Raw genomic sequence first — 14,827 nt, forward strand, 5'->3', positions numbered from 1 at the left:
ATATACGATCCCAATGCTGGTACCTTTTTTCCTGTGGCAAAAACGAAGTGGTGGCAGGAAGTGGTGGTATGTCATACCGCCGTATACCGCCCCACTTCGAGCACTGTATATGTGTATAATCAGATGTTGAAGCCGGCACTCCCATGCACATAAATAAAACTTGCACTGGTGTCCTCCTTAATTGCCAGCTTCTGCAATAGGTTGGCATCCAAACATATATGCCAATAAAGTCGGAACCCTGGCGGTGATCACGGACCACACAGGACATCCAGATGCTTTCAACATTTCAGAACTCTTTACTTAAGCTGAGTTCACACTGATACATATATCGCTCCTTTCACTGAACTGGCGATATATCCATAGTGCATCACCGGGTGTGTACAGCGAATATGTATGTGAACGACATGGTTCACATACATATCCCATTTGCTGTGCAGCTGTCAAGCCTGGGTCATCGGGCAGACGACTGGCAAGTATGTATACACTTACCAATCATCAGATAGGTTGTGGGTCAGCCAACGTCGACCTAGTGTGTACCTGGCTTTAGGTTCTTTCATGATGAAAGAACCTAAGTATAGAATTCTGAATCGTTAAAAGCATCTTGGGGATCCTGCGTGATCCATAATCGCTGTCAGAGTGCCGCCTTTATTGGTATTGGATGCGGTCATCATACAGACGGATCTCGGCGCTTACAATGCCAGCGCTGGAATCCTGACACCTGTCAGAATCCTGGTCCCGGCATCCCGACTGTAAGTACTGGAGTTAGGGTTAGGCATTAGGGGGAGGGTTAGACACTAGGGAGGCTTAGGTTTAGGGGTGCAGGGGGGAGGGTTAGTATTAGGCAGTGTGGAGGGAGGGTTAGGATACTGACCGACAAGTGTTGTTATCCTAACCCTGTCGGGATGCCGGCATCAGGTATTTTTGACTGCCAGGATCCTGAGCACCGGCATCCCGTATCCAACCAATTTATATATATATATATATATATATATATGAGCAGAAACACATTTTTGAACGCTTTGCAGATAGATTAGTTTTTTCTAAGAGATTTATTGATGACATTTTTGTCATTTGGAGGGGTGACAAGGGTTCTTTTTTTGAAATGGTCGAGTTTTTGAACAATCTAGACTCTCCAATTCACTTTACGGCAGCAGCCGATGATTTTCAAATTAATTTTCTTGATGTGACTGTGTTAAGACATGAATCAGCAATAGGATACACTTTGTACAGAAAAGAGACCGCTAGGAACACCCTCTTGTGGGCCTCGAGCCATCATCCGGATTCTTTAAAATCAAATTTACCAGTTTCCCAATTTGTAAGGGTGCTTAGGAACAACTCAGACCCGAAAGTGGCTGATGAACAATTATTAGAATGCAGTAACAGGTTTTTTGAATGTGGTTACTGTAGGAATGACATTGAGAGATGCCTCCCCAGAGCGAAAGCAATAGTTGGTAATGGGCAACAAAGGCCGCCAGGTGAAAATTCAGAAAAGATTATACTTGGATTATGATGTGACACTAACTTGAAGGCCACGAAAAAATCGATTAAGAAAAATTGGCCGTTAATTACCTCTGACCCTGCATTTAAGAGTTTGAAACAAGTCTCTCCGCTTCTCAGCGTGAGCAGGGGCCGGAACTTAAAGGACATATTGCTTAGACCAGATTTACGTCCTTGCAAATCCAGTAGAGATAATTGGTTGTCCATGAATGTTTGGGGTGCATGACGTGCAGATCCCTTATAACTGGACGATTCCTTTGCCATCCTCAAAGTGGACAAAAAATTTATCTGAAGCACCGATTGACATGCAATTTGGATCATGTTGTGTATTTCCTCATTTGCCCCTGTGGGCTAATGTATGTGGGGAAAACGATAAGTACTTTTTAGGAGCGAATGACGCAACATCGCTCTTCCATACGTTTGGCTTATGCCACAGGTACCACAGATAAGCCAGTGGCGGTACATTTTTTAAAGGAACATCATCAATTGAGTACTCTGAGATACATGATTATAGACTGGATTCCACCTTTGACTCGCGGTGGGGATAGAGGTTTACAACTTCTAAAATGAGAAGCAAGATGGATTCATCAGTTGGACACTGTGGCCCCTAAAGGACTTAACGAGATAAATCCTCTAAATATTTTCATTTGATCCATGGGGTATAGATTGTTTTCTCGGTCTCTTTTTTGGACTTCTACTGTTGGAGTTAACTATAATAATAATAATTGGCACTCAATTGAAGTGACAAATTAGATCTAGGTGTAGTTTTTGCAAGTGTGTTCAGTGCCCTGTGTTCTTTTTGGTTTACAATGTTTTTATTGTTGCTTGTATGTATTTTCTATATGTGTGCGGCGATTTAGGTACATTTGCACCTGATCTTGCCGATACTCATTTAAAGAGTTTCGAATATTATATATTTTATTCTGGGGAGTTCGTAGGGGTATAATAGCTGCGATTGTGAGGTGTCCAGAGGTAACTTAGAAGGAGTTAAGTTGATGTGGGCGGTCTTGTTACTAATGTAACATGGGGGCGACTCTCGAGTATGAGTACAGTGATTAGTGGTACACTGATTGCATTAGGCAGATGCGCCAGCAGCTAGGGATGGATTTAGATGCATATTAGTGTCCAAGGTTTGTTGGTAAGAAAGAGATTAAGTTGTCTTGTTTGAATGGCCTCCATTGTCTGACGGGGCTATTTCAATAGTCTTAAGATTGGCGACCAATGAGTTCACCACAGTGTTAGTTTGGCCATCTCGGGATCCATACATGCATATGGTCACTTCCGGTTTGCGTTCCAGCTGGCGACACGCACGCCAGAGAGCCGTTTAGACACATGGAGTCCGTACATCATGAAGTTTGTTTCATCGGACTATGCCCATGGTGGTGTGACATTGGCTACCAGGTAAATGCTTTTGTATCAGCTGCATGATTGCCTGTGAAGGTTACTTTTGGACATCTCACTTTAGCGGTATTACTTAATTTATTTAATTGGGGGTGTGTCTATCTAAGAGGCCTCTGGGGTATTTATAGACTCATTTGCTCTGGTGGTGGGACTTGCTACCTGGACGATTGGGGATGTGATATTCTGTTCTTGACAAAGGGCCCTGAGTGACCCGAAACGTCAACTTTTTTCGTATTGTCTCATGTGATATCGTGAATTATTAAAGTTGTCTACCCACTGTATGAAGATTGGTGAGTACTCTCTCTTCCTTTGCATTTATGTGTGGCTGCCTATGGATGGATTCCGCTAGGTGACCTGAGTTGTGCACCCCAACAAGCTGACTTTTTGTTCTCTGTGAGTGCAGTTCTTACAAAAGTGTATATATATCCACAAGAAGAAAGCCTTTAAACTGCGCTAAATTTGAAAATATGAGTCTGTAAAGAACTTCAATGGAATGATAAATAAATAGCCACAACCCCTTTTTCCTTGACCCCCTGTTAGAAGGGTCTACAAATCGAATCCAACAAAAAAATGTAAAAGGGTGTGCTTCAAAATTAGTAAACAATTTTCTACATATAGTCCTTATAACATCATTAAACCTAAATCAATCTTGCACCAATGTCCAAGAAGATACAGACCAAATTAATAATTAATTTTAGGTGAATTTAATTTGCATAAGTGAAAATAATAAGGTTCCAAATTGACACTGTAGAACAAATTCCAAAAGGTCTTTAAAACAAAGTATCCTCCAATAGTCAGACGTGAGAATACACTTGACGTGAACTGATCTTCTAACGATGTTGATCGAAATCGAATCTTTATGGTATTGATGAAAAAAATTTGAAGTTGGCACTTCTCTTTAGTATAGTGGAATCTTCCTTATGGTTGATCTAAAAGAAGAACCCTCGCACCAAGAAAGAATCACCCAAGAGAGCCAAAGGCCGCTATTAGTGTCATAAAAATATATGATTTATTGTAACACAATGATCATTTAAAAATACACAATATAAAAATCTAAAAATGGGGGGTCAATATTACTGTCCCACCTTGTATTCTCCCAAAAGGTTAGAAATGACTAGAAATAACACCTGACGCATTTCGTCCTTAAAAGGACTTCCTCAGGGGTGGATCAGGACATTTTTCCAAATATGAAATTCATAAAAACCACGAGACTTTCAAGTGAACAGTCTTCAATAATGAAAGGTCTGGACAACTCAGTTTTCCAGACACCAAATAGTCAACATAAACCACACCAGATTGTTTTTCCAAATGTGAAACTCACAAAGATGGAGGGGGCTTTCAAATGGTTAATCTCCAAAGATCTGGATAACAATAGTCTATCAATTGCTCTGAATGAATCTCACTGACCGCTCCTCTCCATGTATGTGTATATACATATATATATATACACATATACTCCCACTCGGATTGGCATTCTCCTGTCAGGTATTCATCAACTCCGGTGCCTTCAGGAAGAATCCATGTAGACGACTGACACCAACAAGCTGCAGCACTTAGAGATTTGTGTAAATAGTAAATCTGTATCACATACACATTTGTAACACCACTAACGTTTCAGGACGCATCTGTCCCTTTGTCAAGCTACGAACATACTGTAATATATATATATATATATATATATATATATATAGGGAGCTGCTGCATCAAAGAGGGATGATCAATCTTAGCCTTCAGAGGTGCCATAGGCCGCGGATGGCAGCTGTGTTTGCCCTTTTACAAAAAAAAAAAAACCTTTTTTGTTATAGCTCTATAAAAGTAGGCGCAAGTTATGCCCCCATGGAGATAGCCACACCCCCTGTGCTGACCACATCCACTAGGCATGCCCCCACATCACTATTCACACTGCCACAGAGGTTATCACATTACCCTGTAGCAGCACACGATAGGCCCTTCATAAATTTCAGCTCCAGGCCCATGTAGACCTTAATCTGGCACTGGAGATTCCCCACAAGCGAGGAATCGCCTTACCTGATGCAGCATTGCTGTTAGCCAAGTTCAGCCACGACCCGGTGAATTCACCAGCACAATTACTGATGTTGCGGCTTGGCAGAGGTAGATGGAGTCGCAGCCCGTGCGTCCTAATACTGATGCTTAGTACTGCCCACTCAAGTAAAACCAAAGTAAAATAAATCATAAAATTGAAGCTTAATACCGCCAAGCAGTCTCCTGTACAAAAGGTATGTCTGATCCTGCCACTCCAAACGAACAAGCTGAAGTCCTATGGCTAGGGGCGGGGTATATATGGAGGAGGAACCAGGGCATTCCGGGAGCCAAAGTTTTCAACTGTTTGGTGCCTGGTCTTCCAACCATAATATCCCTATGGACCCCGAAGAAGAAAGATCACTGTAGGCACAGCGGCTCGAGGGGAGATAGCGATAAGTTAAAACTTTCAAAGAAATAATATTATGTGTGTTTATCTGAAACAAACTATTGATAAGCAAAGTTCTGTACATGAATTGTATTTTTTATCTATAAGATCAAGCAAATCAATTGGTACAGTATATAATTTATCTCCTCTTTGTAGATAATAATTTAGATTTTGTTCTATTTCACAATAAATCGTCAAAGAACGTTTGTGATTTTTACAAAAAATATACAGTACATTAATTTGATATTTAAAGTTTGACTTCCTTACAAAGCTTTGGTTATTAAACGTGAGGGTTGATTCGGAGTTGGATGCAATGCAGATATTCCTACAAATGGTCGATGTTTTTTAACTGGTGCGAATTTTAATGGTGTGTCTGATGCAGGATTGTTGAGTCTAAAGATGCACAAAGTGCGCATGCCATTCCTTGGACATTCAGATCCAACAATGTACACCAGGGAAAGGCTTATACTAGTATTTAGCACCAGGCCCGCTGAGAGCAGCAGCTGGCTAGGGTAATAGGGGGCGTGGCCTAATCGCGGGAGGCGTGGTCACGCCCCCTTCCCGGGAAAAAAACCCAGTTTTGCTGCGCTGCAAAGCGGCGCTGCACGCTGGGGAGGGGGTGCTCTGAGCCCCCTCAGCCCTGCTCAAAGCCAGGGGTGGCGCGATCAGTGTGATCGCTCCCCCCCACAGGTATAGGAGACTGCTGTGGCTACTGCTCAGCAGCCACGAGCAGTCTCCACTGCAGCTCAGCACACGCTGTGTGCTGGGCTGCTGTGAGGGAGGGAGGGGCGGCACCAGACCCGCGCCCCGACAGGGCCCCTCAGGAAGCCCGGGCCCGGGTAATCCGTACTCGCTCCCCCCCCTCTCGGCGCCCCTGTTTAGCATTAAGTCGCAGATGCAATTGCGGAAAAAGAAACACACACGGTCACCACTGCATCTAACTCAGAGTCTGATCCATAGGGCCAACTATAATAGGGTGAGAGTTTGGGAAATGTGAGAGTAAACTCTCATACTTTTTAAACTCGGCCAAAGTAATAGAGTCTGAGAACATACAAACTCCAATGTTTTCAGTCTCAAAAAACTCTCACGATTTAAGGTCTCATGCAGATGTTTTCCCGTTTTGTAAATATTACTCGACCAGAGTAATAGTGTGAGAGTTTACTGCTAAACTCTTATGTTTTCTAAACTCTCACCCTATTACTGCACATTTGGCCCGTAGTGTATAAATGACAAATCCCTAAAGAGAGATTTCTGAAAACCTCAGATATAAATACTCATTAGGCCAGAAAGGAATTTGTTATTATCAACATAACCATCAGTATTGATAAAATGGCAACAATTTCTGTAATGCTACATAACTTTATAAGGGGTACAGACATATTACATGCTAAAAAAAAATAATTATTAAAAAATGGCCAAGAGGGGGTACAGTATTGTAACTCAATAGTTTCAAGCATAGGGAACAAAATGAAAGAAAAAAATAGAAAAACCATAACTACTGCACTGTAAATATACCTTTGCAAAGGGCATGAAATACTGCTCCACATTTGGTTCTTCAATCTTCTGTGGGTTCTCATTGTCATCAGCAATAATTATTTTAATATCTGGATAAAACCTGCGGATACTCTTAATTAGGACTCTCAGCTTTTCATAACGGAAAAATGTTTTTGTTGTAATGGTGACAAGTGAAATTAGGTTTTGATCTGCACATATTTAGAAAACAAAATAATAACAGATTAATAAAGAAAAATGTAAATATGTGCACAGTGTATACATCATAATATATGAAGGACATAAACATAATCATTTGAAGTTTGAAGTTAAAGACTCTTGACCTGATTCAGATCTGCATGCAATTGCCATCACAGCTGCTATCCCTCACGGATTGCAATTGTGAAAATATGCTAATGGCTCACTCACCATCCAGCACTTAGAGATGCCCACTGAAAGCATCTCACATCCGCCGCTCATGCATAAAACCGAATACATCAAACGCAGGTCAGGCGCCATCAGCCTTCTGAGTAAGTCTAAGCTGCCGCAGACACAGCCAGTATCGAGACATGCAGTGTGTGTGTGTGTGTGTGTGTGTGTGTTAGGCTTAACCACAGTACCGCACAAGATCCAGCTAGCAGCGCAAGTTGCTAAAAAAAATAAATCAAAGTGTCTTTTATATTTGTCTGTGTGTGTGTGTGCGTGCTAGGTTTAACCGCAGTACTGCACAAGATCCAGCCTGCAACGCAAGTTGCAACCTAGTGCTGCCCAATTACAGTTGTGATCAATCTGTGCTCTGGGCCCAAGTTCTGGAGCTGAAAAAAAAATAGAAATCAATTGGTTTTTTTTCTAATAATTGTCTATGTGTCTGTGCGTATTAGGCTTAGCCGCACAAGATCTAGCAAGTCGGCAATGCAACCTAGTGCTGCCCGACTCCAGTCGTCATCTATCTGTGTTCTTGACCCCACAACCCCCCTCAAAATATAGTGTATTTTGTCTATTTATTTTCTGTGTGTGTGTGCTTGTTAGGCTTAGCGACACAATATACAGCAACGCAACCTAGTGCTGCCTGACTCCAGTCGTCACCAATCTGTGCTCTGGGCCCAAGTTCTGGACCCGAAAAAATAAAGTGTGTCTTTTGTATATTTTTTTTCTGTGTGCGCACGACTGCACGTGTGTGAATTTTGTAACTGCACCTTGGCTACACTATTGGTGCTTGTGACACTGCTTCAAGACCGCAGAAAATATCGAGGGCTGTCAGATGACAGGAGAGCAAGGCCAAGAACCACATGTTGTAGCTGCCGCCAACAGTCCTCATGATAATGCAAGGCCGTCAACTTCCTTGTCCTCTATGAAGGCTCATGCCTTCAATCCTCAAGAGTATCCCAACCATCATCTTTGCACAGTCCTCAACTCTATTAATAATTATATCAATCAGTTTTGAGTCAGCAAGCTGGATGCAACCTTTTGGCCCTTTAACTAGATGGAAAAAAAAATCAATATTGTGAGCTGTGAGGTAACCAAAATTGACTGGAAACGAGTGGAAATAAATGTTATTGAGGTTATTAATATTGTAGGAACAAAAAAAGGCAAATTTTATGTGATTTTAGCAGTTTTTTGATTTTTTTAAGAAAAAAATCCAGATCCAAAACCAAAACACAAAAACAAAACACAGAGGTGAGGTTTTGGCAACCAATCCAGATCCAAAAGCAAAACCAAAACACGGGCGTCGGCGCACATCTCTAGTAATAACAGGAGATATAACAAAGTGGCAAATCTGTAACTTGAGTACAGATCCAGGCAGTGGTGGCTCCAGTGGTGGGGCTGCAGCGCAGTCCAAAATTCAAATAGGGGAGACTACCAGTGAGTCCCAGCCATCTATGTTTGGCAGCGTTTGAAATGGCAGGTGCAGACCCTCCAACATGACCCATTCCATTAGGTACAAAATGCTCTGCTCCTGCACTTCCTTCTTAATTGATGATTGCAGTCACCTGTGGTGAAACACCTGTCTTATCAATTACCTAGGTGAAAGTCCAGGAGCGGAGCATTTTGTACCTGATGGAAGGAGTCATGTTGAAGGGAAGGCAGTTGGTGTGGCTCCCCTATTTGAATTTTGGACTGTGCTGCAGCCCCTCACCTCTGGAGCCACCACTGGATCCACGTACACAGGAAACAGTTATCTGCAGACTTGCAACTACAGGCTCAGCTGGGATGAATATACTTTGCTGCAATAGACAACAACAGACACACAGAATGGATTTAAACAAAGCCAGGACTTGATATGATTGAACTGGCAGGGTGAATCCACAATAAATCGCTGGGACTGGACACAGACCGGAGGTGACACAAAAGGTAAAGCTGGAGGGTCTTGACAAGGCACAGACACGGAGCTGGGATAGACACAGGACAATGCTACTGGGCACAATCCAGCAGGATACAAGAGCAGGACTGACAGGGACTCCACATAGAAGACTGAGGCAGGGTTCAAAGATGCAGGTATACATGGGCAGGATACCAGGACACAGAAACAGACGGGGAGACTGGGAACTTTACAGGGTACAGCGACCGCGTGACAAGCTCACTAGAATCAAGAACTAGGAAATCTCACTGGCAGGCAAGAACTGACCAGAATCCATAATGAAAGGGAGACAGACCAATCACAGGAGTCATCCGGCTGGAGGCAGGTAACAAGGTATTCCAAACAGGTGAGCTGATACACGTAGCTGTCAGCAACCTAATTGCTAGGAAACAGCCAGAATACAGGCAGGAAAGAGCCATAGCAGCGCTTAAGTTGCTAGGCAGCTGCTGAGAGCCACATACAAAAAGTATGGTGGTCGCTCACATCAGCTTAATGACATTGCACAGGTACTTGTAAAGGGCGGGGTTTACACTGAACTACAGAAAAAAAGGGATTTTCCCTCCAGCAAACTGCAGCAATATCAACAAAAATACTTGAATCCTACATAACAATAGAAATTCAGAGGTATTGGTTACATACATTTGCAAATATATGGATAAGCGCCGGGCCAACGTCAATCTGAGAGCCAATCAGATAGCAAGCCACAGCGGCCACACATAACAGACATATCATATTTTTATTCACTGAGCCAATCATGGATGAACAAGCTTATTACTTGCTTTGATTTATTTTTGTAATAGTGTAAATGTTTTATTTTGGTGACTACTAAAAACTACATAGAATCACAATCAGAATCACCTGGTCCAGAATCATATAAAAGTGGAATCTGTGGTTGTCTTATCTTCAGTGGGAACTTGGCCACATGTTCTCCCATCTGAAAGGTTACTAAAAAAACAAACAAGGGAAAAAGCAGATTTAGCATACATCATACAAATATAACCTATTTTTAAACAGTTGTTAATTATACTTGTATTCTAGACTGACAGTCAGAGGGCGGAATTCAATTGTTTTAGCTCTCTGCTTTTTACTTTGTTATTATCTCCATATGTAAGTGGCAGGACAACTCTTATGGCAAAGGGCCATCCCATCGAGGAGATTTAAACATATTTTGCATTTGCAAAAATATTTGTATTGTCTGCAATTTCTGCATACGCGACAATTAGTGTTGGTGACGGCAGCCCAACGCTGATCAGAGAAGTGGCCGGGGAGCAGACGGGAGGGAGCCAGCTAGGGGAGTGGGAGCAACCGGGGGAGCAGAGGTGACGGAACTGGCTGTAGCAACGGAGTAAAGCAATAGGAGAACACCTCTTCCCTGCTTTTCTCCATTTCTAAAGGTAAAAGGGCACACAATGCCATCCAGAGATGTTTCTTAAGATGAGAGAAGCATTGCTTCTATCATCTATATAAATACTGTTCCTGCACAGCTGCACATGCTGCAGGAATGTGTAAGGAGAAATGAAAAGACACTTTTATGTAACTAACTGAATACAGGAAAAACAAAAATATGGCATCTAAAATGCTGAAAAAAAGACATATTTTTGTTTATTAATAAACCCCTTAATCTTCCGATTCCACGGTCTATTAGTTGACAGAACAGAATGCTAGGAATAGTTACAGCAGTTGCAAAGGACTGTGGTGGGCAGTAGCCATCCCACTTATGCAATTATATGAGTAAGCCTAAGCCACAGACTGTATGAGAGAGACAATGGAGGCAAGAGCGAATCCAAACAATGAAAGTTAAATAGTGGAAGTAACAATATCCCCAACACCACAGAATGGTAATGCGGGGCTCCTGTTAACCCCTTTCCTGCTGAGGTTTTTCTAGAAGATATTGCATCTTTGGAAAATACCATTGGTCTTTTTGCTCTTCTAAATTACATAATAAAATATAAGCAAAATGGCAAAAAATTTTTTTTAATGAAGTGAACTAAAAGTATTTTTTTAAACAACACAATGCAATATTTTGTATTACTTGCTGTGACATGAATGTACAGTACCTTTCCAAAATATAAAAAAATAAAAAATCAGGATTCTACATGTGGCTTTTCACAATAAAATCTTAAGTTGAAATGGTAATACATTTATATTAGGGGTGAGCGGGTTCGGATTTCTGAAATCCGAACCCCCCCGAGCCCCCCCGATCCGAGTCCGATCCGAGTCAGGCTCGACTTTTCCCGCCTGACTCGGATCTGACATCGAGGCAAAACGTCATCATCCCGCCTTCCGAGTCTCGCGGGTTTTGGATCCTATATAAGGTACCCGCGTCGGCGCCATTTTCTCACTCGGCTGTGGACAGTGAAGAGGGAGGGTGGGAGTTAGTGCTGTGTAGTGTAGTGTAGTGCTGCTGTTGTCAACTACTTCAAAGTCCATAGGGGCTGGCTGTGTTGTGCTGTGCTGCTGTTGTTAATAGGGGCTGTGTCCACTACTTCAAAGTCCATAGGGGCTGGCTGGACTGTGTTGTGCAGTCAGTTCCAAAGTCCTGTGCAGTGTCCCAGTCCTAAAGGGGTGCTGTAGTGTTGTCCAGGGGGTGCTCTGTCCATCAGGGGTGCTCCCCCCAAGTGCTAAAAAAATAATATATTTTCTGTGTTTGTGAATTGTGTGCGCAGTAGCCGCACGTGCATCAACAAAGTAGTGCCAAGCGTGCGCCTGTGTCATAAGTAAAGGGCCGGCTGGCTTGACCGTTAAGGGTGCTGTAACCCCCGAAAGTACACTCCAGTCCAAACCAAAAAAAAAATTATTTTCTGTGTTTGTGAATTGTGTGCGCAGTAGCCGCACGTGCATCAACAAAGTAGTGCCAAGCGTGCGCCTGTGTCATAAGTAAAGGGCCGGCTGGCTTGACCGTTAAGGGTGCTGTAACCCCCGAAAGTACACTCCAGTCCAAACCTAAAAAAAAATTATTTTCTGTGTTTGTGAATTGTGTGCGCAGTAGCCGCACGTGCATCAACAAAGTAGTGCCAAGCGTGCGCCTGTGTCATAAGTAAAGGGCCGGCTGGCTTGACCGTTAAAGGGTGCTGTAACCCCCGAAAGTACACTCCAGTCCAAACCAAAAAAAAATTATTTTCTGTGTTTGTGAATTGTGTGCGCAGTAGCCGCACGTGCATCAACAAAGTAGTGCCAAGCGTGCGCCTGTGTCATAAGTAAAGGGCCGGCTGGCTTGACCGTTAAGGGTGCTGTAACCCCCGAAAGTACACTCCAGTCCAAACCTAAAAAAAAATTATTTTCTGTGTTTGTGAATTGTGTGCGCAGTAGCCGCACGTGCATCAACAAAGTAGTGCCAAGAGTGCCCCTGTGTCATAAGTAAAGGGCCGGCTGGCTTGACCGTTAAAGGGTGCTGTAACCCCCGAAAGTACACTCCAGTCCAAACCAAAAAAAAATTATTTTCTGTGTTTGTGAATTGTGTGCGCAGTAGCCGCACGTGCATCAACAAAGTAGTGCCAAGCGTGCGCCTGTGTCATAAGTAAAGGGCCGGCTGGCTTGACCGTTAAAGGGTGCTGTAACCCCTGAAAGTACACTCCAGTCCAAACCAAAAAAAAATTATTTTCTGTGTTTGTGAATTGTGTGCGCAGTAGCCGCACGTGCATCAACAAAGTAGTGTCAAGCGTTCGCCTGTGTCATAAGTAAAGGGCCGGCTGGCTTGACCGTTAAGGGTGCTGTAACCCCCGAAAGTACACTCCAGTCCAAACCAAAAAAAAAATTATTTTCTGTGTTTGTGAATTGTGTGCGCAGTAGCCGCACGTGCATCAACAAAGTAGTGCCAAGCGTGCGCCTGTGTCATAAGTAAAGGGCCGGCTGGCTTGACCGTTAAGGGTGCTGTAACCCCCGAAAGTACACTCCAGTCCAAACCAAAAAAAAAATTATTTTCTGTGTTTGTGAATTGTGTGCGCAGTAGCCGCACGTGCATCAACAAAGTAGTGCCAAGCGTGCGCCTGTGTCATAAGTAAAGGGCCGGCTGGCTTGACTGTTAAGGGTGCTGTAACCCCCGAAAGTACACTCCAGTCCAAACCTAAAAAAAAATTATTTTCTGTGTTTGTGAATTGTGTGCGCAGTAGCCGCACGTGCATCAACAAAGTAGTGCCAAGCGTGCGCCTGTGTCATAAGTAAAGGGCCGGCTGGCTTGACCGTTAAAGGGTGCTGTAACCCCCGAAAGTACACTCCAGTCCAAACCAAAAAAAAATTATTTTCTGTGGTTGTGAATTGTGTGCGCAGTAGCCGCACGTGCATCAACAAAGTAGTGCCAAGCGTGCGCCTGTGTCATAAGTAAAGGGCCGGCTGGCTTGACCGTTAAGGGTGCTGTAACCCCCGAAAGTACACTCCAGTCCAAACCTAAAAAAATATTTTTTTCTGTGTTTGTGAATTGTGTGCGCAGTAGCCGCACGTGCATCAACAAAGTAGTGCCAAGAGTGCGCCTGTGTCATAAGTAAAGGGCCGGCTGGCTTGACCGTTAAAGGGTGCTGTAACCCCCGAAAGTACACTCCAGTCCAAACCAAAAAAAAATTATTTTCTGTGTTTGTGAATTGTGTGCGCAGTAGCCGAACGTGCATCAACAAAGTAGTGCCAAGCGTGCGCCTGTGTCATAAGTAAAGGGCCGGCTGGCTTGACCGTTAAAGGGTGCTGTAACCCCTGAAAGTACACTCCAGTCCAAACCAAAAAAAAATTATTTTCTGTGTTTGTGAATTGTGTGCGCAGTAGCCGCACGTGCATCAACAAAGTAGTGCCAAGCGTGCGCCTGTGTCATAAGTAAAGGGCCGGCTGGCTTGACCGTTAAGGGTGCTGTAACTCCCGAAAGTACACTCCAGTCCAAACCAAAAAAAAAATTATTTTCTGTGTTTGTGAATTGTGTGCGCAGTAGCCGCACGTGCATCAACAAAGTAGTGCCAAGCGTGCGCCTGTGTCATAAGTAAAGGGCCGGCTGGCTTGACCGTTAAGGGTGCTGTAACCCCCGAAAGTACACTCCAGTCCAAACCAAAAAAAAAATTATTTTCTGTTTGTGAATTGTGTGCGCAGTAGCCGCACGTGCATCAACAAAGTAGTGCCAAGCGTGCGCCTGTGTCATAAGTAAAGGGCCGGCTGGCTTGACCGTTAAGGGTGCTGTAACCCCCGAAAGTACACTCCAGTCCAAACCTAAAAAAAAATTATTTTCTGTGTTTGTGAATTGTGTGCGCAGTAGCCGCACGTGCATCAACAAAGTAGTGCCAAGCGTGCGCCTGTGTCATAAGTAAAGGGCCGGCTGGCTTGACCGTTAAAGGGTGCTGTAACCCCCGAAAGTACACTCCAGTCCAAACCAAAAAAAAATTATTTTCTGTGTTTGTGAATTGTGTGCGCAGTAGCCGCACGTGCATCAACAAAGTAGTGCCAAGCGTGCGCCTGTGTCATAAGTAAAGGGCCGGCTGGCTTGACCGTTAAAGGGTGCTGTAACCCCCAAAGTACACTCCAGTCCAAACCAAAAAAAAATTAATTTCTGTGTTTGTGAATTGTGTGCGCAGTAGCCGCACGTGCATCAACAAAGTAGTGCCAAGAGTGCGCCTGTGTCATAAGTAAAGGGCCGGCTGGCTTGACCGTTAAAGGGTGCTGTAACCCACAAAGTACACTCC

General features: G+C 43.5%; 1 protein-coding gene across 3 annotated transcripts in view; it reads right to left on the reverse strand.

Annotated features, from left to right (window-relative positions):
* Window positions 1-14,827, reverse strand: part of LOC148510710 (N-acetylneuraminylgalactosylglucosyl-glucoside beta-1,4-N- acetylgalactosaminyltransferase 2-like) — a 317,743-nt gene that overhangs the window by 94,953 nt on the left and 207,963 nt on the right. For all 3 annotated transcript variants that reach the window (XM_088442512.1, XM_088442511.1, XM_088442513.1), the window contains exons 7-8: window positions 10,035-10,121; window positions 6,842-7,029 (exon numbers count right to left, since the gene is read on the reverse strand). In XM_088442512.1, coding sequence (XP_088298638.1) covers window positions 6,842-7,029; window positions 10,035-10,121 — 275 coding nt within the window. The remainder of the gene's footprint in view (window positions 1-6,841; window positions 7,030-10,034; window positions 10,122-14,827) is intronic.

This window comes from Taudactylus pleione, unplaced genomic scaffold (assembly GCF_031769625.1).
Source record: "Taudactylus pleione unplaced genomic scaffold, aTauple2 ptg000313l, whole genome shotgun sequence".
Lineage (NCBI taxonomy): Eukaryota > Metazoa > Chordata > Amphibia > Anura > Myobatrachidae > Taudactylus > Taudactylus pleione.